The 23,112-nt window shown below is 37.5% G+C and overlaps 1 protein-coding gene across 3 annotated transcripts in view; it reads right to left on the bottom strand.

The window, feature by feature from the left end:
- The window catches only part of USP24 (ubiquitin specific peptidase 24), a 61,124-nt gene that overhangs the window by 25,531 nt on the left and 12,481 nt on the right, over positions 1-23,112 (bottom strand). For 2 of the 3 annotated variants that reach the window (XM_088522429.1, XM_088522428.1), the window contains exons 4-31: positions 22,870-23,013; positions 22,388-22,510; positions 21,482-21,517; positions 20,833-20,898; positions 19,730-19,795; positions 18,422-18,496; positions 17,458-17,616; positions 16,088-16,202; positions 15,447-15,550; positions 12,067-12,174; positions 11,537-11,632; positions 11,271-11,432; positions 9,315-9,422; positions 8,539-8,688; positions 7,646-7,777; positions 6,997-7,108; positions 6,688-6,764; positions 5,722-5,862; positions 5,519-5,572; positions 5,210-5,325; positions 4,535-4,601; positions 4,254-4,364; positions 4,025-4,123; positions 3,741-3,911; positions 2,932-3,017; positions 2,691-2,784; positions 2,279-2,434; positions 379-476 (exon numbers count right to left, since the gene is read on the bottom strand). In XM_088522429.1, coding sequence (XP_088378555.1) covers positions 379-476; positions 2,279-2,434; positions 2,691-2,784; positions 2,932-3,017; positions 3,741-3,911; positions 4,025-4,123; positions 4,254-4,364; positions 4,535-4,601; positions 5,210-5,325; positions 5,519-5,572; positions 5,722-5,862; positions 6,688-6,764; positions 6,997-7,108; positions 7,646-7,777; positions 8,539-8,688; positions 9,315-9,422; positions 11,271-11,432; positions 11,537-11,632; positions 12,067-12,174; positions 15,447-15,550; positions 16,088-16,202; positions 17,458-17,616; positions 18,422-18,496; positions 19,730-19,795; positions 20,833-20,898; positions 21,482-21,517; positions 22,388-22,510; positions 22,870-23,013 — 3,026 coding nt within the window. Of the gene's footprint in view, positions 1-378; positions 477-2,278; positions 2,435-2,690; positions 2,785-2,931; positions 3,018-3,740; positions 3,912-4,024; positions 4,124-4,253; positions 4,365-4,534; positions 4,602-5,209; positions 5,326-5,518; positions 5,573-5,721; positions 5,863-6,687; positions 6,765-6,996; positions 7,109-7,645; positions 7,778-8,538; positions 8,689-9,314; positions 9,423-10,005; positions 10,051-11,270; positions 11,433-11,536; positions 11,633-12,066; positions 12,175-15,446; positions 15,551-16,087; positions 16,203-17,457; positions 17,617-18,421; positions 18,497-19,729; positions 19,796-20,832; positions 20,899-21,481; positions 21,518-22,387; positions 22,511-22,869; positions 23,014-23,112 lie in introns of all 3 variants that reach the window. The other variant, XM_088522430.1, reaches the window with a different exon arrangement.

Here is a 23,112-nt window from a genome sequence, read left to right as displayed (position 1 = left end):
GGCTGTAACTACTAAAAATGCCCCGTGGTATCTATGCAGGAGGTAGTGTGGATAATATGCACACTTCCGATTTGAACTGAAGCAGTTTAATGCTAACTATCCAAGGATCAAAAAAGCTTATACTTCACAAGCTTATACATACCTAGCTTTATTTTGGGTATGTAACATATACTTTGTTATACTACTATGATAGTTACAGTAGCTTTTCAAGCATTCAGTAATGAAAGGTCTGATTTGGGTGGTTTCTCACTCCAAAAAACGTTAATTGCTACACAAGTGTGCTAAGTCACACACAGCAGAGCAAAGAAAAGCAGAAACCACACAGAACTGTTAACTAAATAAGGTATTATAAATGACATCAAGATTTTGAAATCTAACCTCAGACCTCCTGCTCTGAGGAAGTTTTCGCAGAAAGATTTGGCACAGTTCCTTGCCATCTCATCATCTGCAGTTGGCATCAGCTTGGAACTCAGAACCTGGGGAAAAAAAATAAAACCAAAAAAACACTTAGTATTATTTAATAGCTGAAAGTTAAACTGAACTGAAAAGTTCCACTTAAGAGGAAATAATTGGTTGTATTGCACTGTGAAGCTCTAATCAGTAAATAGAAATTGTATTAAAAATATTCAGAATAAAAAAAGGCTATTACAGATATGTGTTCAGTATCAAAGGACATTTTCTTCCTTATTGTTGCTTATGCATTAAGGGAAGGGATAAGGTATATACACTAGCACATGAAATGTATCTTTGGGCTCAGAATGTGTTGCTTAACAGCTCAAATCCTCTTCCCTTCCAGATTTTCAGTTGACAGTTACAGCCCCTGTAAACATCCTACTGCATCTTAACTCATGAATTTTAAGTGTGCTCTGAAACATGGCCAATGTTTTTTTCCTCCTCTAACACTAGTCCAGGCAATTCTGTGGCCCTGTATTGCTCCTCTGCTTTTAAGTCAGCACTAAATTTCACACAGTGCAATTGCAGCCAGAAACAGCCACACAGGAATCTGTAGCCCTTGGGGGTTAGATATCATGTATGTCTGTAATCACTTTTTTTTTTAATTAAATTTGATGGTAAAATTAAAGTTATCTACGTTTTTGAAAAGTCTCTTTGGCATATATAGCCAAAGGCACATCAGAAAACAAACCACATCTTTTTTCAGACTCACGGTCCAAAGAATGGGTACAGAGCTCTAGCTGTACAACTTTATTATCACAGTGCAGGATGAAAATTATGTTCCAATTTGTATCTCTTTCATATAATCTGCAAGTTTTCTGTATATGTTTTTCAGAAAGCCTAATATGCCAGTCTGCATCTCATACTTTCAAGAGATTACCAACACAGAAGGATAAAATACAACATTATATTTTGCTCAGAGACCTTATCTTCTAATGTATTTGAATGGACTTGAGGAACAAGTCCACTCATGTCATCTACACCTCTAGCCCAATTTACTTTTGCTCCAGGAAAGCAAGCAACTGATTACTTGCTTTATTTTCTCTGGCACAGAAGCAAAAGATAACCATCTCATCTAGTGTAACAAAACCTGCCGAATGAACAAGATAGCTTTGCTGTGATATGCTAAACTACTTGCCCCTTTTTTTTTTTCAAATGGAACTTGTGAACATATTTTACAGTTATAATCAATTATCTTTCATTATGGCTGGACAGAAAAAGGGAGGAATCCTCAAATATTGCTGCAATATGATTGCTGAGTGTAGAAAAATGAAGAACTCTAATACCAGACTATATACAATGCCAAAAGAAAACCAGTAGGAAAGTCCTTCAGCAACACTGGTGCACACAGTGTTAGACACAAGTGACTTGGTCCATTATTTCTGAAGCTGCTGGTAACCAGTCCTTCAACTTTAAATTGTTCAAGTCATATCTGTAATGAGTCCTTATAAGTAGTGAGATCTGCTAACAGAACTATAAACTGCCCAGTTTTCTTGATGACATTGGCTAAACACTTAAAAAAACCCCTCACCTCTTTTAAAAAAGTCTTTTTTTTATTTTATTTTTTTTTAAACTCATTTTTCTTCTCACACTGTGTGGTATTTCTGACATGAAAAAGAAAAGCAGACCACGATATGACAAAAATACTCTGTGTTTTCTATAATGATCTCCAGAGGCTCGAGGCTCCCTGCAAGAAACTTTCAACTAGTTAGGTATCAGTCCTAAAGATAAAAAACCCACCACCACTGCCACAAATATAACCCAATCAAAAACAAACAAACACAAAAATTCCTGCAAGCAGAGAGTGACAAATTTGTTTACTTACTTCTAAATTGTAGAGGACTCTGAAGGTGGACATGCCTGGGGCAAAAGATCTGAAAAGACTTTCTAGTATGGAACTAGCACTGGGCTGATGCTGGTGTTTTGAAGACAAGGATGGGGATTTTGAAGACTGAGAAGTTGATTCTGACAACAGTGTTTTCTAGGACAAATGCGTTAAAGAAGAAATCATCTTAGAACTTTGCATTTCATTTTAATTGGCAATACATCTCTCATAATCCTTGTAATAACCCTCTAGCCTCCAACTGCTTGTAAGTCATTAATCCTTAAGATAAGCATTATTTTGCAGCAGAATTTCCAATCCTTCAGAGATTATTATCTTAAAGAGAATTTAAGCAATCCCATAGTAAAATCTTTTTTGTTAAGGTCACCAAGATTAGTTATTGTTTAATCCATACCTTCCTTCCCAGGGAATCAAGCTGATCAAGGGCCTCCTGAATAGCTGGGTCAGTGGGAATCAAGAGAAGCAGCTTCCTCACTCGCAGCGTTATCCTGAAAAGTTACCAGAAGTTGTGCAAATTACAGCTTCCTCGGGTGCACAATGGCTAGCTGTGCTCATAAACACAGTAAAATCAGGAACTACTAGAACATCCCAGCACCAGCACTTTTCAATATTTAATAACTGTTTAGCTTGTTTACCTTGGCTCCTCTAGATTGGCAAGCTGGTAAAGCATATCAAACACATTGCACACGAGAGCCATGACTACTCCAGGGAGGGATTTTTCCTAAGGAATAAGCAGAAATACAAAGATATTTTTTTTCTCCCTCAAGTTATTTAACAGGAGCCTTAACTGAAGCAATTGACCTGGATACTAACATGGCCCACAGAATCACAGAATGGTTAGGGTTGGAAGAGACCTGTAGAAACCATCTATTCCAACCCCCCTGCTCAAGCAGGGACACCCACTGATATCTCATTTACCTTCTAGACTGAGGCAACATCTGAATTTTACCATTGATCCATTTTCTCTTAATGACATAGTTATGAAGCCATTTATTTAGAGTTCATGCACAAAGCAGACCAGGAGTGGTTTGAACATGCCAGCTGATACTTCTTGAATTCTCACACTTCAGGTTTGTTAGAGGAACTTCCCCACCTCCCCTCCAAATATAAGATCTCAAAATTAAATCAAATGAATCCTGTTTGTTTCAAGATTTAATGGAAGATGCTGTAGACATTAATAAGTACTAAGAAGGTAACCCTAGACAACTATATGCAGTTTTTAAATAAAATCTATGTGCTTAAGGCAATAGTATTTTAAAATGCTTTGCTTTCATCACAGTTTGAAAGCAAACCAGGGCTGCTCACAATTAGTTACTCAAGCTGATGTGAACGGCTTCTGACTCGGCTTGCTCTACCTTTCTGACCACAGCTGTGGCTTCTTTTCAAAAACATGCAAACAAACAAACAAAAACACAAGGATAGGTTTCAGGCTATTATTTTGCACCTGTTCCATTGCATAGGATGAATTAAAGACGCTGCTGCTGTTGCTGGAACTTGTTGAGGAATCTGCAGAGCTTCCTGATGGAGTCCCGCTTCCTGATGTTTTTACTGTAAGCACTTGTTCATCAGAGAATCCCAACTGATGGAGCAGTTTCTGATCTTTATTTACAGTTAGCTACAAGGAAAAAAGAAAAAAAAAAGAAAAGAGAAAGAAAGAAAAAAAGGTCACTTAACTCTGGAGAAGACAGTCAAAACTCAAAGAATGAGAGCACTTTGTAGTAAACGTACCAGGCTGTCGTTGGCAAATATCTGTATATTATCAACAGGAGAATTCAACATCTTTGCTATCTTCCACCTGACGCTCCCTACGGTTTCATTGCTATGAGCCTGTAAAGTTAAATAACACTTGTTTAGTCAATCTGAGCAGTAAATCCTAGAAGAGGGAAATCTTCTATTAAGGTTTTCCTGCTCCTCTACAGAGGGTTATAAGTGTATGACACAACCTGTGTACACATACCTCTATGGTGAAGGTATCTTTGGTAGACTCATATGTAACATTAAGTGTTAAAAGATGTCCATGGAAAGAGGCACCATGAGGTAGAATAGTTCGAGGAACAGAATAAAGGTCCTACGGGAAGAGAAGGACAATGATGAATACAGTGCTTGAAAACAAAACCAGTTTTATGATAGCATGTAATAAACCTGCTACAGCTGCACAGGCTTAAGTAGCTTTTACTGTTTTAATATTACTAGAAATTATGTTCTTAGTCTCATCTACTAAGAAATGACATATCTTACCTCTATAGTTATCACGTAACGCTCTGCCAACAGCAATAGTCTCTCAATTATTACAAGTTTAGTTGACCTAGGGATAAGCACCCAAAACAAGAGTAACTTGTCATTGAAAATTAATCTCTGTGACAACAGGTAACTATCACGAATTAACTGTTTTCAAATACACAGCTGGTCCTTAAGGGTCTTGAGGTTATACTGAACTTAACTAACAAAACAGATTAAGAAGTTTTCTTAAGTCATACTGAGCTTCAGAAGAACCTTCACATTTCTACACGACCCAACTCTGCTCGTATTTAAGCCACCCACACTTAAGTACACATAAGTACAGCAGAAGGATGGAAAGTGCTCCTTTTCTCCCTTATTAAAAAAAATCCTATTGCCTCCCACATCTTGCCTAAGCTATCCCCTAAAACATAGATGACTTCAGCATTCTGGCTTTCAGTCTCGTTTGCCATGCTGGTTTTGTCAGAATTTTTTTGGAACTCAAATTACATTTTATTGGAATATTTAAAATGAGAGGTTTCTAGAACATACACCAATACTGAGAAGGGAACATAGAACACAAAGCTTTCAGCTAACACAGTCTCAGAACAGTTTTAATTATCATTCAAAATCATTAGTTAAGTAGCTTGTAGTAAACATTCACTGCCATATTTATTCTTTTAAAGACAAACTTGCCTGTAAGGAGACTGAACTGATGTTGCTACTGTAGGCATAGCAGTTGCTGTAAGCATTTTTGTAGCTCTTGTAACAGCGTGCGTTAATGTTGGACCGCCAAGTGCTGAACTGGCTGCCTAGAATATAAAGAAGAGTATAAGTGCTGGTTTATACTGATGATTATTATGTTCTGGAGAGCTAAGAGAACAAGGAGTACTTGTGGAAATAAAATTTTCTTTAAATAGAATTATCACAATTAATTACCCTAAAGCTACAATACAAAGCCGGAAAAGGATGAAGACATAAGAACAATTAAAATTTGTCCTTTACCTCTAATCGCGTGTAACAATCTGCAATGAATTTCTTGTGCAGTGATACTGAATCCTGAAGATATGAAGGAAAAAAATAATCAGAACTTTAAAAAAATGTCATTGGAGTCACTGTTAAAAAGCATTATAGTCTGGGCTCTATCAGTTTATCAGGGAGTGAATCTCCAGCTGTTAAAGCACCCTCACATTCTAATAAATGCTTACCTTTTTCAGTCTAGGAGTTAGATTAATATAGCTGTAATTTATTATCAATTGTATAGCTTCATTGGCAATTTCTTCATCAGGTGACTCCATTGCTATCTTCCAAATGAAATCCATTCCTATTAATTCCAGTTTTTCTACACTCTGTGCAAGAAGGAACGAGAATAAAATGCAACTGGGTTTCTAACTTGCAAAATGCATTCAAACATGGGGACGAATTGTGTTCCATCTGCTAGAAAAGTACCATTGGACCTGATCTTAAAAACTGTCTTTTCCAACACGCTGTTAAGTTTTGACGTGGTGAAAACTGAAATCAATAAGTGCAAGGTTACCTATTTACACTGGAAACAAAATGTTTGCTTACAAGTTCCGAAGAATGCTCAAATTGAACTGAAGAATTACAAAATTCAAGAGCATGAAGAAATTTAAATCAGGGATGGAATTACTTCTGGAAAGTCCAAGTGGTAACCAATCAAAAATAATCTCCCACAAAACCTGTTATGATACTTGGAAAGAAGTACGCATTTGAAGTAAATTAACTCTCTGTAAGTCAATGACTTTGGAAAATTATTTTTGGAATAGTCTGGAAAAGTACTTAACATAAAACTCTCAATTTGAGAAAAATAGTCAAGGATCACAGAGCTAGAAATGACTGAAATAAGACATTAATCTTTCGGAGAGAAGAAGAATTAAAAATGGTATAGAATATTTTCCTTAATAAAAAATGAGCTCACTCATTCCATCTGAGAATTTTTAGAAGCTACATAGTAACTTCCAGCAACCGGTGGCAAATTTTCTCCCACAACTCAGGAACTTTAACTTTAGAATTTAACAATGTCAATGCTACAAGGACCATCTGTGTATCAATACAAACATGACAAAATCAAACAGCTGCTAAAGAACCCTTGTCTTCTCCCCTGCCCAATATGCCATGGGTAGTATACAAAAATGAATTTGCAGAACACTCACCAGCTGAGTTCCTTGCCTCTTTAGTCGATGGTCACACAGGTTCACATTTTCAAAGAAAGTTTTAAATAAACTAAAACCTGTAAATAAAAAAGTGCAGTTTTTTAAAATTTAACCTTAATTTCTATGCTTTTTAAAAAATACAAAGATTGCCTTTTCCCTTTAGAACTACTGGAAATTCAGAACGACAGAAAAAGACCCCTTTATAATGATATTGATCTCCACAACTGTTTGGACATTTAATTTGAAGGCTTAAAAAGCAAGTTCCTGATAATTCAATCAAAAATCTGTTTACCAAAATCTTTTTCCTACCATTCATAGTAATTTCATATGACTCCAGTTTAAGAATTTTCTCCTTGAACAGCTGCTGTTGCACATCACTCTCTAGATCATGCTGTCCTTTTGTAAACCACTCAAAGCACATCTGTGAATGAAAAGCAGAAGTCTTTAACCCAAGGTCATTGCAAATATTTGACAATGCTGCATAAAACTATGTCAGGTACTATAGCAAGAATAGTGAGACAGACACAAGGATTTTTATCCGCAGCAGGAGGTTCAGAGACTCATACAGTAATCATACACATTATATATGCTGCATTGTAATATTAGGGTATCTTGATAGTTATCTTTTACCCAAATAACACTGCACATTTCTCATGCAACTGCGCAGACTTTCAGGTGTTGGTCCTCTAATGAGCATCAATAAACAAGCAACTCATCTCCTGGCCAACATTCCTCTTCCAGTCAAGTTTACGGTCAAAAGAGAATCCTAACCATAAGCAAACATGTAACAGCAGTTCCACTGATTTACACAAAGCACATAAACCATCATTACTTTGTTGCTCATGTTTTTACATGAACAATATGCTTTATCATGTTTCTTCAGCAAGTACACAAGCTATTAAGGATCCATTAAGTTCCACTCCCCAAACACAAGACTAGGTATTTAAGTTTTTCTTACCTCTCGATCTAACTCGCAAACATCCTGGCCAGTTACAAGGCATTCCCAGATCTCCCTGGCACGATTCCAGCCCAAATAAAGGGTGGCTTCTTGCAGAAAAAATGCCAGAAATTTTAGATGTGCTTCCAAATACTGAAAAAGAAGGAAAAAACCGTTAAGTTCAAGGCTTTTCTTTCTAAAACAAGAATTTTCAATATTCAAAGTACAGTTTCATTTTTCCTCCAGTTTTGGGAAACTTTTTATTGTACAGTAACAACACACTTTGCAAAACTTGGAGAATCAAAAAATGATTTTACGGAGAGCTTTATTTCTATTTTATATGTTTTCAGCATGACTTTTTTTGGTTATCTTTTTAAAGGGACATACTCAATTCACCTTGGATTTTCTGTTACTTCACTGATATTATTTGACAGTAAGTAGTTCCTAAAGACACCACTTGTGTAACAAAATCCAAAACTCCATAACAAATTATTACAAGCTATCTGTGAAAGCATCTTCCACCTCCTAACTAGCAAATCTGTTTCAGTATCAAATTCAAAGATATAATCTATACAGTGCAATCAAACTCAGGCTCATGGAGAAGCTAAAATATACACAGCTGGAGATGGGAGGTCCTGGGGCAGAAGGATGTAGCTTTCAAACAATTAAAGATCCTGCTAGGAAACTTGTGGGACTGTTTGGCCATCACTATTCCATAAAATTGTAACAAGGCTATAGTAAGCTTAACAGATAAATATCAGAGCCATAAATAAAACCTGATTGTTGAGCTGAGGGAACATACCTGCCAATGAATTCCAAAAATGGATCAACACAATCTTTTGCAACTTGCTCAGTGATAAAACAACACCATGCTTTCAAAAAACAAAAGCAGGAAAATATTCAGGATTCAATACCTCCCGGTAAGTGTATCGGCCATCCACTAATGTCGCTCCAACAAGTCCTCCTGGACCAGCCACAGATGCAGCCAAACGATGGCATGATATTAGGCTTCCTGTCACCAATTTCACTATCTCAAAATTTTTCTTTAAGTCTTGAATAATGCTCTTGTCAAAAAAGAAAAAGAAAAAAAGAGGTTATAGGAAAATACAGAACCAGGTGCACACACGCACACAGAATTCTGCTCTTCTACATAAGTCTCTTTTATGAGAAGGGGGAATGCTCCCTCCTCACCAGATCAAGCTGTAACCTTCCAATGCCCCGTGTCCTTTGATATTGCTGTTTTCAGCACTGCTGAAGCATGCATACTGCAGATTGCAAAACCAAGTCCCATACCTCCACTTAGCTACAGTATAACACACACGGCTTGCAGCTATTTTAGTGCATTTTCCAAGCATTGCTGCCAAATAACAACTTCAAGTTCAATTATGAACCAGCTGGTCTAAACATTAGCTATCATAATTTCTTAACCAAGACTTGCTTGGCTAATAATTCTACAATAAACTAAAAATTAAAAAAGCCAATCCAAACACATCAAGCAGAGATTATACACACGTAAACAGACAGCACACATACACTTCTCCTCTAGGATTTTGTTTATGCTCTATCACTATGCTGTGATTCCTACACTTCCTTTTCCTTTTGCTTCTACAGACACAAACTTCTACACTCTCAAGAAGCAGAAGCCTTAGAGGCATTAGGCTTTCAAGAACAACTCAGCACATGTTCTTACCTTGTCTTGCTTTTGGTAAGTCTGCTTAATAAACGATCGTGTGATTTCATGGAGCTGACGCAGAGCTGGCACCACCCACACAAACTGAGGATTATTGTGCTGGGACGACTAGTAGTAAGAAAAGTAAGAACAATTATACCTATGTACATGCTCAACAATGGATTAAAAACCTGTTAGACTCCTAGATGCCTAAATGATTTCTCTTAATGCCCCATTTCAAAACACCAATCATCACTTCAGAAGGCTTCAGTTACTTGTTCCTGGTCCCTTTCCAAGTGCTTCGAGGGTGCCCTCCTTCCCTTCGACACACATATAGGATACTGCTATCCTTATTATTAGCCCAAAGTGCCACCTCCTTGCTAGAAGGCATGCAAATTAAGTGGGGGAGGGAGGGGGGGAAAGAAAGTAAAAACTTGGTTACAGCAGCAAGATGATAACCACCACCTTACTCAATTACGCAGACCCAGTGGAAGTTCAAAGGGCATCTGTCAGGGTATGAAAGGGCAAATATGGTCAAAGGGGGGCACTTATTGCTAGAGCAGAAATGATGAAAGGAAGAGCCTGGAGTACTACAGAGAATTAAAAGAGAAGGAATTTGTGATTGGGGCTGCAAGGAGCCCTGTGACAGGAAGCAAAGGATATTTAAGCCGCACATTGAAAAGGTCCTGCAAATTACAGAGCACCCGCCTACCTCATTGTAAGAAATGCTCATCACTTTTCTGGAAGGCTTCATTTTCTGTAAAGTTTGACCACACAAACCAGAACTGAGGGTTTTTTAAAATTATTTATTTTTCTCCCCCCACAGAAGTGATGTTTGCTTTAAATATTGATGGCAATCAGTGCCACCTACTCACTCAGCAAGAACTAAAGTAACTTCAGGCATACTGACAACTCCCTCATTTGAGGGGTATTTAAGTGATGCCTTAATGTAGCATTCCCTCCCAGACTATACTTTTATTTCCCCTAATGCAAACAAATAAGTGATACATTTTTAAAAATCTGTTTTATGTTTACCACAGTCCCTTCCAGCCTGCAGTTAGTTACAACTTTCCTTTAGCGTTCCCTGCTGTTAAGGCCCCTGCCAGAATGTTACTAAACTGAACGCAAGGACAGGAAAGCTGAAAAGAACAGAAGGAAGAAACAGCAAATTCTAAAGATATTGAGAATCCAAAGCTTGAAACGCGTAGCTCTAAACATACAAAACAAAACAGTGCTCAATATCAAGAAGGCAATGTACAGTGACCTCTAAACAACTAAAGTCCTTTCCAGATGTCGCAGGACAGACAAAGCCTCATTTACAATAAAATAAATAAATAAAAGTACAAGCCTTTTTCTTTACAGGCTTGTTTAAGACTACGAAAAGAAGACAGAAGCATTCCTGGAGACCTCTAGGAAAAAAGTCTGCTATGTGAACAGTGCAGCACAGAGTTTGGGCAGCCTTTTAGGCCATGCATGCCTACTGCTGCCAGGAAACATCTTAGCCCAGGCAGCTGCAAAAAGAAGTTCTTGTTAGATGAACGAGTACAAGTATTTTAAGAAAATACAAAATTACTACGATTTCAATAACAATTTGCATTCTGAGACTCACTTAATGGCCATGCCAGAACACATGCTTTACTCTAAGAAAAACAATCTAGGCTCTCATGAAAGGGACAGTTAAAACACTGACATACCTTTACAGTGTTTCCATTTGCAAATTCTAACCTTGGGTCCATCCTGGTAGTTTCCAATAAACTGATCACTCCTTGGGCTGAAAATTTGTTTAAAACAAAGGCAAGAGACTTACTAAGAGTCTCATGGTCAACAAACTGGCTCACACATAGCCTACCCCTCTCGTGGACTCCCCAAGGTAAGAACTTACAGATGGGACGTGCAATTTGTGCATCTTGGAGGAAAAAAAAAGGGCAACATCAAGACTAGATAATTTTTGACTTTGAGAAAGATAAACCAGCCAACCCTCTTAATATCCTCTATGCATTTGATGATGTAGCTCCTTTTGATTGCCTCTTTCACTGCATAGGCATCACTGAGGATTGTCAGATGTTCCTCTAAGGCCTGCTGAATCAGGCTACAAGGTAAGGTTGGAAGATGAGCCAGGTCCCAAAGCACCTCCAGAACCTGGAGGAAGAAAACAAGCTCAGTCAGCACCTAGTAAATGCCAAGACACGAAACCCTATGTTTTATCTAGGAAAAAAAGGTGATCTTGTTTCACGTTCACATACCTTTCCAGTGGTTGTCTCTACCCGAGCTTCTCGACCAATGCGTCCTATCAGGCTCAGCAGCTTCTGGCGCACTCTGTCACTCTCTGTCTCCCAGCTCTGTACAGCAAAGAAATAACATTTGCTATTACAACAGCAAGAACTGTCACTCTTAAGACTCAAGTGTACAAGAAAATATAATTTATAATTCTTTTACTGCTGTACAAACAAAACAATGTTTCTATCATACATATTTTCTCATTTTTGTAACTGGAGGTTACAATATTCATTTGTTCAACTGTTAGTCAAATATGCGCTACAAAAGGCTAGATATAATCATAAAAATCTCACTTTAAGTGCCTTAGCAGTGGATATATATACTTTAAGTCAATTAGCAGCACAACACCAGACCAGCCATTTGGGTTAAAACAAAATAAAAAACCGCAAGACCCCCCAAAATAGCATAGTGCTATTTTATAGCTAAAGGGCACGGATGCACGAGTATTTCTCATCAATTGTCATGCCAACATAGAAAAATCTATGTTAAATTTTACCTTTTGGATAAGAACAAATAAATGATTCAGCTGATCAGAGCTGAACTTCACAGCAGCTGCAGCAATAATGGTATGTATGTTTTCAATCACAGTGGAGGATTGTCCTGACTAAAAAGATAAAGGAAACAAAACAGTAAGTCTTCTTAAAACCACAAAATTAACCAGAGATCTTCCTGTTAGCAACGGTAGATAAAAATAATTGACACAGCTCCTCATTCCAGTGTCAGGGAGGCCTTGAAAAGCAGCTCTAAAGCACAACAGAATAAGTTAGTTTGCTCATGTTCAGTGCAAGGAGCAAAACAACAATCTGCCACCCCTTTTGCAAAGCAGCTTTGTACAAGGGATATACACCTATATCCTTTTTAAATAAGAAAATAGGAAAACAATCATCAGAAAGAAACACACAAGAAAGCAACAATATTTCAACAGGGAGCTAATGATGCTCTCTGATGTCATCTAGCCTACCACTATCCTCTACACTGCACATAGATTTCTCAAGACCATTCTTGAGAGCCAGTCATTGATTGTGTTTATAAACATAAATGCCACAATCTTAAAATATCCCCAAGAAATCACCATTTCCTTCACATAAACCCAAACTCTGGGTCTTGCACAGATTTCACTATATTCAATAGAATCTATTTCTTTAAATCCTGTAGCAATTAAACACTAACCCGTATATCTCATGCCAAATCTCTCAACTGATTCACTAGCAAGCAGCCTCCCTGATCCTTGCTCAGGGAGGGGAAGCAAAGTCTACGGTTTGGGAATGAGGACCCGTGAACGGAACCATCTGCCAACAAACCTGTCCCACCTCTGGGGACAAAGACCGTCCCCCCAAGCACTTCTGTGTAGTTCAGCACTGCCTGCAGCACTGACGCTGCAAGTAAGAATTTAGCACTTCATTTTATGCACACAAGATAAAGCACCTTAGCAGTCATCAGATATGAAGAAAATGAAGGGAGGGAAATTTTACTTGACCTGTATGCTTCTGCTTTTACTAGACCAAAATATGTTTTTAACATAAATGTTGCTTTTACATTGGATTAGATTAACATTGGTTCCATAAATTAGACTCTGCTGAACATCACTTGTACTCTTCGCACAACTAGTCAAAGCAAGGAAAAAATGAAAAAAAAAAGAAAAAAGAACCCATTCTGATAACAATGATGTTTTCTTACTCTACGCCTCAATAACCTTCTTTCACTCCCTGCTCTACTTTCATCCCTTGAGCTCCATCCTTCTTTCAGTAATCCTGGAAGTTTCCCTCCCAAATGATCATGAAATAGCAAAAAATTCACTTTTCAAGGAAGTCCAAGTAAATACTTTGCATCCTGATTTTTCTCAGGGGAATTTCATGTTAGACTTTCTTCAGTTTCTGCTGGATTGCTTTATAGTGACCTGCTTTGTGATATTTTTTTTCACTTCAGGGATCTTTTGGGATTTTTATGGTTCTTTGTGGCTGTTGCTTGAATATGTTGTTATATTTGAGTGATAATTCCATCCTTCAGTTCACTGTCTAATGTATTAGGATTAAAAATGCCTCTGCCATTGAGTCCTGCCTGCAATTATTGAAAGCAATTTTGTATACTCTAATTTGAGCAAAGTATTTACTTGGGCTTCCTTGATGGGAAGTTTGGAAAATCTTAGACCTGACTTTTTGGGCTATTCCTACTTGCAACTTTCCTAGGACTATGAGAAGAGAAGAGGGGAGACAGAAACCAGCTGCATCCCTCTTAGAGCAGCTTCAAAAACCCTGCAATGGTGCATAGCACTGTAACTGTGCCCACAGGTCACTGAACACACAAGCTGTTCTGCTTAAATACTGTCTGGTACAGCATGTGTAAGTTCTTTAACATGTTCCTAACACAAGGACTCTCCAAGGCAGCATCTCCCCATCAAGTTAAGTTTCTTTTCGGACACTAAATACCTGGAAGAGACAGAGGACTGTGAACCAATGCTGGTTCTCTAAGAGGGAACTTCTTTACTTTTCTAAGCTGTACGTTGTAAAAACAGGTTAATTCAATTTCTTAAAGACATTACTCACAGAGTAACATCCATTTAGGATTGACTCCTACCTCAACACTTTGTTTTGAGAAGACCTCAAGGCAGTAAAAGGCTATTTGTGGAGTTGGATAGGAGACAAATGTATAGGAAGCAAAACTACACAGTATAAGGCTCAACTCTCCTTTAAGTATTCCCATTCCTGTTCCAGGCCAGTGTCTAGGCAATATAGACATGATTTTCATTACTTAACTAAGTTCACATATGGAGTGCTCCATCTCTGACTTTTTCTTTCTTTTTTCTTTTTTTTCTTTCTTTCAAGAGAGAGCAACACAAAACCTCCTCCCACACTGATGGGAGCACCATGGTAACAACAGTCAGGAGGGGGAAGAAATTGCATTTTATTAAAGAACACACACAACATGAGCTTGAGTCATGCTTCAGCTCTATTAAGCATGCAGAACTTTATCTTGCCTAAACATGCTATAGATCTGAATCTCTAAAGAGGCTAGCTCAGAACTTCAGTATTTGGACAGGGAAGCAAATGTTTCCTGCACTGCAAGATTAAATTTCTCCTCAAAATGACATTTGTATTAAGCATCCAAATCCCCTTTCTACAAAAGTGCTAAGCAGAATGTACATATGGTGAATGTGAAAAAATGACTAGTCAGTAATACATATTTACAGGAAGCTGAGCAGATATCCATGCAGTTTGAGCCCACTCTCTTTAAACTCAGTGTGAGCTGCATTCAGATTTATACCTCCAGCCAGGATAATTAATATCTGTAGAACACGGTTGTTAGTCTAGACAATCTCTCTATCACCTATTTCAGGCTATCTCTTATTCCAAGTCAAATACTTTTTCAGCTCCCTTACTCTTGTTGTTACGAATTTAATTTCATCCATAAGATTTCCACAAGAAACCATAAGGCCTAAGCTGTGTTACACCAGATTGTTAGAACAGTTAATTTTAAACAATAAAAAAAGAAATAAAGACTTTGCATTAACATACTGCAAATAAATCTCAACACATCTACCCTGCAATGGAGAGATGTCTATAAAATAAAACAAGAATTTGGAACACTACACTATTTCCTCAGTGTCAGCAGAGGGAAACCTCCACTAAGAATAAAAAGAATATCTTCTTTATTAGGACATTAGCAATACACAACAGATATTTATATGACAATTCAGCAATTAAAATGATTTTTTAATAACAAGGAAGCTTTCAGTATAAGAGATTACAATCAACTTGCTGTGGATACAACTTGGTATGTTCCCCTGAACACACATGCTGGATGTTAAGGAACTTGGTAGTACAAAGTGTGCAATTTTGTTATGCAGCCTAAAACATCTGCCTAGTCTTTGTGGCTTACCTGTATTCTCCAAATTTTAGTGAGCTCATCTAAAGATAATTTACTGCCCAGCAGTTCAATAATTCCCTTTATACGATCACAGTATTGTGCTTGGTCTATATTACCTATGAAATAAGGAAAGGCTGGATTAATATTTTAAGAGTATTAAAAAACACTGAACACATAACAATAAACCAGCTATTTTTGAAGGGACAAGAACAGAGCTATCTTCATCTGAATGTTCTTCATCTATTGTTACAGATAAATCCCTCAGTCTAAAGAAAGAAAGAGCAAGCCTCTTCACTTCCAGCTTAGAATAGTTCATTCATCTGACAGTACTTTACACCTGTTTGGTTTTAATGCTTGGAAAAGGAACTGTTCTCTTTTTTCTAGGGGCTAACAATACAGATAGATTAAAAAATGAGCATAAGATATTTGCAAGTCTGCATGTTAGTAGCAATATTTGCAGAGTTTTTCTTACTCTATTTTGATGATGAGAAAACCTTTGAACTCCTTTGTTAACAGTGTCCCATTAAAATTTTATATATTATATAAATATATTAAAATTATATATACATTAAATATAACTATAAAAGCATAGACTAACTTTTCAATTTAAGATAGCCAAAGCACATGTCAAAAGTCTATATGGATCTGCTTACCTTCCAGAGCAATCGACAAGACAGAATTTTCTACTAGCCAGTTCAGTAATCTGTCTGTATCTATTGCATTCTTCACAGACTTTGATACAGTGCTGTCTTCTATTAATTTGGTTACCTAGGAATTCCAAAATGCATTTTTTTATAATACTCCCTACATACCTTATACCCACAAACATTGAACTGCATTCAAGAAGTCTATTTAATTCTCACTATGAAGCTTCAATGTAAGTCCTTTTGAGCACAGAAGGATTTTTTGTTCTGCTTTTTCTTTTTTTGAAAGAATAAGTTGTCAGAGGTAAAATTCCTAACCAGAAACACCTTCTTGGCATCATGGCATTATCATGCAGCAGATTATTAATACCATTCTGATACAGAAAACAGGGCCTGTGCTGCAAATTTCTTTAGATATTCCAGAAGTGGGTTATGGGAGCCTTCTGACTGTGACACTCAAATTAGTGCCCTATTTTTACCCAATATGGAACTGATACATGCTCCTCTCTCTAGGGAAAAAGATGAAGAAAGCACATTTCTGCTAAAGCTTTTAAAAGCTGCACTTTTATAACTTCACCAAGGATGCCCAACATTTATGAATAAGAACAAAAGAGCAGTGAGGTTTAACATCTCAATTTTTCCTTAAATAGAGAAGAAAAAAATCACCAAAAGACTCAAAAAAAAAAAAAAACCTTCTTTTTTGGTGCATTATTAAGTTGTACAAGTTCCAGAAAGAAGAGATAAATGCAAGCAACCAAGCAAACAAATTGTATTCCCATGAAAGAGAAAATGTTTTCTTCTGCTCTGAAAAGCCTAGTAGCTCGAAGAGGCCAGGTCCATAATCTAAGGCTTCTACATGCTACTGTAGTGTCTACATAATCACAAAGAAAAGCGATTACATAGTGTGATGTGATAATCTGATGCAATATGACTGAGAACACCAATCCAGCATTAAATCTCATTAATATTTTAAAATTCATTTTTCATTTATTTTCATTTCAATTTGAGAAAAGGAAAAAAGAGACATCCCATAGGATGCCCAGAGGATAGTGATATTGAAGTGAATTCTCATGAATAGTACCGGCTACTGCTTACAAATGAATTTGAAAATGCGGTTTTAAAATAAATTTCACATTATATTCGGATTTTTTTTTTTTTTAATTGGGAGACCAAAGTCCTTGCACTGGCTACTAATACTACAAACAACTGTCATCTTCACTTCTTATGGTATTTATTAGGAGCTCTGTGCTCGCTAAGACAATATAATTTGTTAGGAAACACTGTACACCTTTGTTTTTGAAGTTATGGTTTTGATGATTTCCTAACAGCCCACATCAGATAGACACACACCCCGACACTCACACAAAAAGCAAACTTACTTCTTTGAGGGAATTCATTTTTGCACTGAAGTGAGGAGATTTTAACATGCGCAGCAGAATGTCCAGCCGCAAGTCATCTACTGCTGTTACCAGATCGGGTTGGAAGCGCATACACAGCAGCTTGATACCAGACAAGAGCTCAGGGATACTCACTAGTCTCTGTTTAAACCAGGAAAAAATAATAACAAAAAAAAAGACAGAGGCATTACTATTTTTGCTGTTATGTTGCAGGTTTCAGTGATTCACAGAAAGAGAGCAGGTTTAGTGACCAATACCGACTGCTTAAGTTTTAAAATGCAATACTATGGGTATCTCAAATTATAATTCTATACTTAGAAATTGCAAGGCACACTTAGAAGTCAGAAGGTAATAAAATCTCTGGTTAAGGTGGATGGATTCTCTTGGCATAAATTCAGTACACTAAATTGCTCCTCTGCAGATGCACAGCCATGGCATACTTTACAGTACGTATTTCCAAGTCTAAAGAGTCAAAACTAGAAAATACATTAGAACTGAACACTAAATTGGATATAATGCAGGACGTAGTGACAAGTTACACAGAAATTGTACCAACAACCACCAACCAATTAATGCAGCAGTTATTTGTCCAAAAGCAGTTTTAAACTTACTAGAATCAACACAATGCACACAAATTCTTAGAACTGCCACATATCAAGCATCTTCAAGTCAACTAGAGAAGTGGACCTACAAAAAGGTATTTGATCATACTGTGGGAAAGTATTTTAGAAAGATCATATAACATCAGATATCCACTGAAGAGAATTTAGTAGGATATCCAGTAAATGCAGGGTGGTTACTCTTCAATATTTTGTGCTATGTCATTCAGTGATAATTCAGAACAGGCTGTATTCATATCAGCGAAAAGGAAGATATTTTACAGCCAGTACTGCCAGCATTTCAAGACACAGAGTTCTTCCTAAGTATACGAAACATACAGCATTACCTTATCTTTCAGATCCTTCTCTTCTACATTCTGTACATATTTAATCATTTTGTGAATGACTGGATCCAACATGGGCTAAAGAATACAGAAAAAAAAAAGACAAAACAAACATTTTATGCTTCCTGAAATCAATTACATTACTCAGATGATCTGCCTGCAGTAGAATGAAATACTTAGCTTAAAGCACACAGTTATCTTGGGCATAAAGCAACACATGCAAATATAGGAGCTACCTTGCCAAGTATGTCCAGAATAAAAACGCAATTACAGTAAGAAGCCAACTTTGGACCACTATAATACAGACTAAATGATCTTTCAAAAGGCATTAATTATTAGACATGTAGCCCTTTGGCTTTCAGTGGCTTATTCCCGATTTCCTCTTCAAATAAAGACTTTACTAGATTGGTAGTTACTAAACTGGTAGTTCTTGTAGGCAAGTGTAGACATGCAGGAATGAGCATATCTACGCACATATTTTGTTTCCTGTACCAGATTTTTCTGGTGAAAACTCTCAGAACCACGTGCTAGACGTAAGCTTGAAATTTATAAACAAAATTCTTCCACCAAGCTAGATTTTCTCACATATTTTACACTGGTAAAGATTACTAATGGCAGTGGCATAACTTTTCTCTCTTGCAGTTATAAATAAGAGAATAAAGATATTTGTCCTTAGAAAATGAACCTGAACCTTGCGCAAGCCCTCTAACCATCACCCTCAGAATATGCCACGAAATTCCAGTGAAACTTTCTACCTTCTTAAAATTTTAAACAGACAATCAATCCGTTTGTTTAGTGGTGACTTAACGTCTGGTTGGGGCACCCATGATACTTCCAATCTCCTCCTAAATTTGGTTCCTAAATCAGTAAATGACAGCTTCTTTCCTCCATGCAGTATTTCACATGGCTTTGCTCTGTTTCAGAAATTGAGCCTCCTGGCTGTTAACTGTATCCTATGAGAAGTTGTGTGCTCTGCCTCGCAGGCAGCAAGCTTTGAATCCAACCCCAAAACACAAGCTGGACATTCATCCAAAACAGGCATGCTCTAAATGAGTTGCATGCTTTATGCAACATGTGTTCTGAAGGCTTTCAAGATTAGTCACCACTTTCACACCTCCACAGTGTTAAATCAATTTTCACTCCTTTGAGTTTTCAAATTCCTAGGACAAAAAGAACAGGTTCTATATAGTTGCCTTTTTAATATTGTGCTGTCTGAGAAGACAAAGCCCTGTTTAAATCTCAACAAACTACTATACCACATCTCAAGGCTTTCCTATTTGCTGAAAAGCATTCATAATGAAGGCAATTTACCTGTACTACAGAAGAGTTGAGATATTCTGCACAAACTCCAAACGGCTGAACTAATGCAGAGATTGCCTGAAAGAAAGAGCAGTTTTTCAGGGGTAGGTAAGAGGTCTTTCCAGAACTAGTGATCTACACCTTAGAAGGCAAATGCAGGTGAATAAATATTATGCATCTGACATTATCACCTTCAGTCTCCTGTAACAAATTGTCAACAAGTTGCACGGCAGAATCAACAGGGCATGGTCCAGAAAAAAGAAGATTTACTCTATGGCACACACTATGTACCATATATTTTTGCTCAAAATGAAAAGTGCCTTCTCAGCTTTCACTAGTCTCACGCCTTTTATCACACTTCTAAATCTCAGTCTAATGATGTTTCAGCCACAGATATAAATAGTCAAATGGACACATCACGTTTGAGTTGTTCTCCACAGCACTGACAAATGTGAATACAAGATATAGGTGAAAAGTTATATGGTGAATTTCCTTCCTGAAGTATTAGGAACAAGGAAGTGTTTGTTAATATGTCAAATTAAGTGTCAGGGTTTCTTCAATAAACAATTTTCAAGTGGTATCTATTTTCAGGATATTAAGAGTTTGAAGACATTCATGCATCAATACAGCAAAACTTGCTTCCTCCTCACAAAACATAAAGGATTATAAAATTGAGTATGCATCACTGCAACCAAAAGCCTAAGTTAAGTCAGTTCTTGAAAAGTTGCTTACGATTAGACAGTTTGGCTTCCTAAGAATGCTTTTTTGTAAATAATGTCACACTTTTTTCGAAGGACTAGAAATTACTTTGCTTACAGCTAAACGCAACTACAGTAAACAAAAAAATGAGAATATATCTGTGAATATACAGAAACACTGCTCTGATTTACACCTTACTGAAAGGCTGAAAGTCACCCAGAAAGATACAGTAACCCCTCTTCTTTTCTGTAAAGTCTCAAAATCTGCTTAGCCACAACCTCATCTCACTGCCAGTATGACAGCACTTCTCCAGCTTCCGTCTGGGTATTTCTCTGGCACCAAACTAAAAGTTAAGAGCGCTGTCAAGAGAGACACTACTGATTCTTCACAAAGATATGCACAGAAAATGAACATACCCCAAGTTCAATATCTTCTGAATTGAGTTTTGACTGAATTGCTGAAAATCCACCCAATTCTGCAAACTGAAATGAAAGCAGCAACATTACATCAGTGAGCTACAGTATTTCATCATTTAAATGCACTTTTATATTAAATATTCCATTAAGAATGCCTGGCCTGCTAGCAAGTATCCTTTACTGTAGAACATGACGTTCAACATGAGCTTTCCACTTGCCTGAGAATTCTAGGGCCCACCAGGGAATGCAACACACGTGGGTACTAGTTTGAACATCAAGCTAGAAACTCCATCTCTGGTAAAAATGAGTATGGGGAAGAAAGCTGGATCCATTTAAAGTGACAGCTGAGTAGCCCAGCAGAGCTTACTGGGGGACATCACTGCAGCCTAAATTAACCTCTGGACTTTTCTTTGGTGCTAGCTATCTCATTAGTACAAAAATGATCAATGGGGAAAGCAGCAACCCCCAAAATGGATTTCCTACAAGGCCCTTTCCTTCTATGCAGGGAGCAGGAACAAAAACAAACTACTTTTTGTGGTTGTCATTCTCTAAGAGAGGGAAAAACAAGAGGAGGTGGAAAAAGGGAAATTATTATCTCTCGGGAGTAATAAATTCAAACGACAATTCTGCTAGGTATACATTTACCTACCCTGTTCACCAGATCCACCAGCCACCCATGAGGTTCCTGAACAATTAAAACATTAGCAAATTAGTAACTGCAGTATCAGCACTAAGCTTTTGTTTTCTGAAAAGGAGATTTGGACAGACACACTCAGCTCGTTAACCCACACCCTAAATGCATGCACTACTACTTCAAAGAAAACGGAGCAACGTGTTTATAACAACTCCTTCACAGAGCCTGCAGCTGGAGCTCTGGGAGGTTCTTGTTAGCATCATCCTTTTTTGGACTCTGCTCGACATCGCTGCCCACGTGCTGTGCAACTGGATTCGCTGGCTGCTGACTCACAAGCAACTGTATTTATAGCACACGAGCAGCGCGGAACGCTACTAGAAAGCCTGCCCCAAAGCAGCAGACTTGAAATCTTGTTTCTACAGCCACAACTTGTTTCTTGAAGGAGAGACAAACAGCAGTGAAGCTCCTTTTTTAAATCCATTTATCTGCTACAAATGTGACAAGGCAAAGCAAACCTCAAAACCAGCTCCTTGCACTGTGTTTAAGTTGAAGATATTCTATCCTACCCTTGTGCGTCAGAAAAGCAGGAATTCTCCAGAGCTATTAACGTCAGTGCAGCCAGTGAATACTGATACACTTGGAATGCTCTTGGTCATTTCATACTCAACAGCAAAACAGATGTAGCCCTCAGATACAACAGATCTACCTGGCTGACAGAAAATATACCCATTTATAAATCTCTTCTCCAACAGAGAACTGAGACAAAAGTTTCAGAGAACAAAGAAAATTATTTTTCAATACACTCAAGAGCTGCTCACTCATTTAAACTTTCCTGAGTCATAAATGTTTACTAACCCCCAAAATATTTTCTGAATCACAATTCTGCCCTAAAAATAGGCTTTAGGATATGGTCACACTCACCTTCTGAAAAGTGGATATGGGCGAGACAGCATGCATATTGCCCTCCCCGAAGACCTCTGCCCAATTTCTCTGGCATACCTTCATTCGATTCTTGAAGTGATATTCATTGTCAGGGTTAAACGCCTTTAAAAAAAAGCCCATGGTAAGGACAAGCATGGCTTAAGCCACAGTCTCAAAACTTATGATATTTGATTTTTAATTTTTTTCCCCACTCGAACATTCCTCTGGTTGGCAGCTAAAGCTCTAGCAAAAATTAAACAGTGTAACAGCTGACCCATTCTTCTGCCTCTCAATTCTCAAGGTCTAAAGCCCTTTGAGAGGCTTTAGACACAGAATATAATTCATGCCAAATACTACTACAGACTTTTATATTTTGAGGATGTTCACTCAAATTAGTATACTCCTATTTTCCATAGTACTTAACCAGATCTCTGAGTTCAAAACCCTGTCATTATTAGAAACTTCATGAGAGAGACGAATACCATTGTAAGCACACCGAGCAAGCCCACAGGAATAGGATCTTGTTTTACTCTTTCTGCGACCAGGTCTACCAGCAGCATGAGCATGTTGTAGATGCCTTCATGGATTTCCGTTCCCCATTTGTGCACGGCACTGGATGTCAACAGCTACCAAAAAATTAAAAATAAAAAAGTAATTATTGAACCTTGAGCACAATCACATAAAACAAGAGAAAAAGAAAAAGATCAATCCCAAAGACTCACTGT

Source organism: Tinamus guttatus, unplaced genomic scaffold (assembly GCF_059628265.1).
Source record: "Tinamus guttatus ecotype Peru unplaced genomic scaffold, ASM5962826v1 Tinamus_guttatus_pri_ptg000153l, whole genome shotgun sequence".
In the NCBI taxonomy this organism is placed as follows: Eukaryota; Metazoa; Chordata; class Aves; order Tinamiformes; family Tinamidae; genus Tinamus; species Tinamus guttatus.
This window is presented reverse-complemented; position numbering and strand designations above follow the sequence as displayed.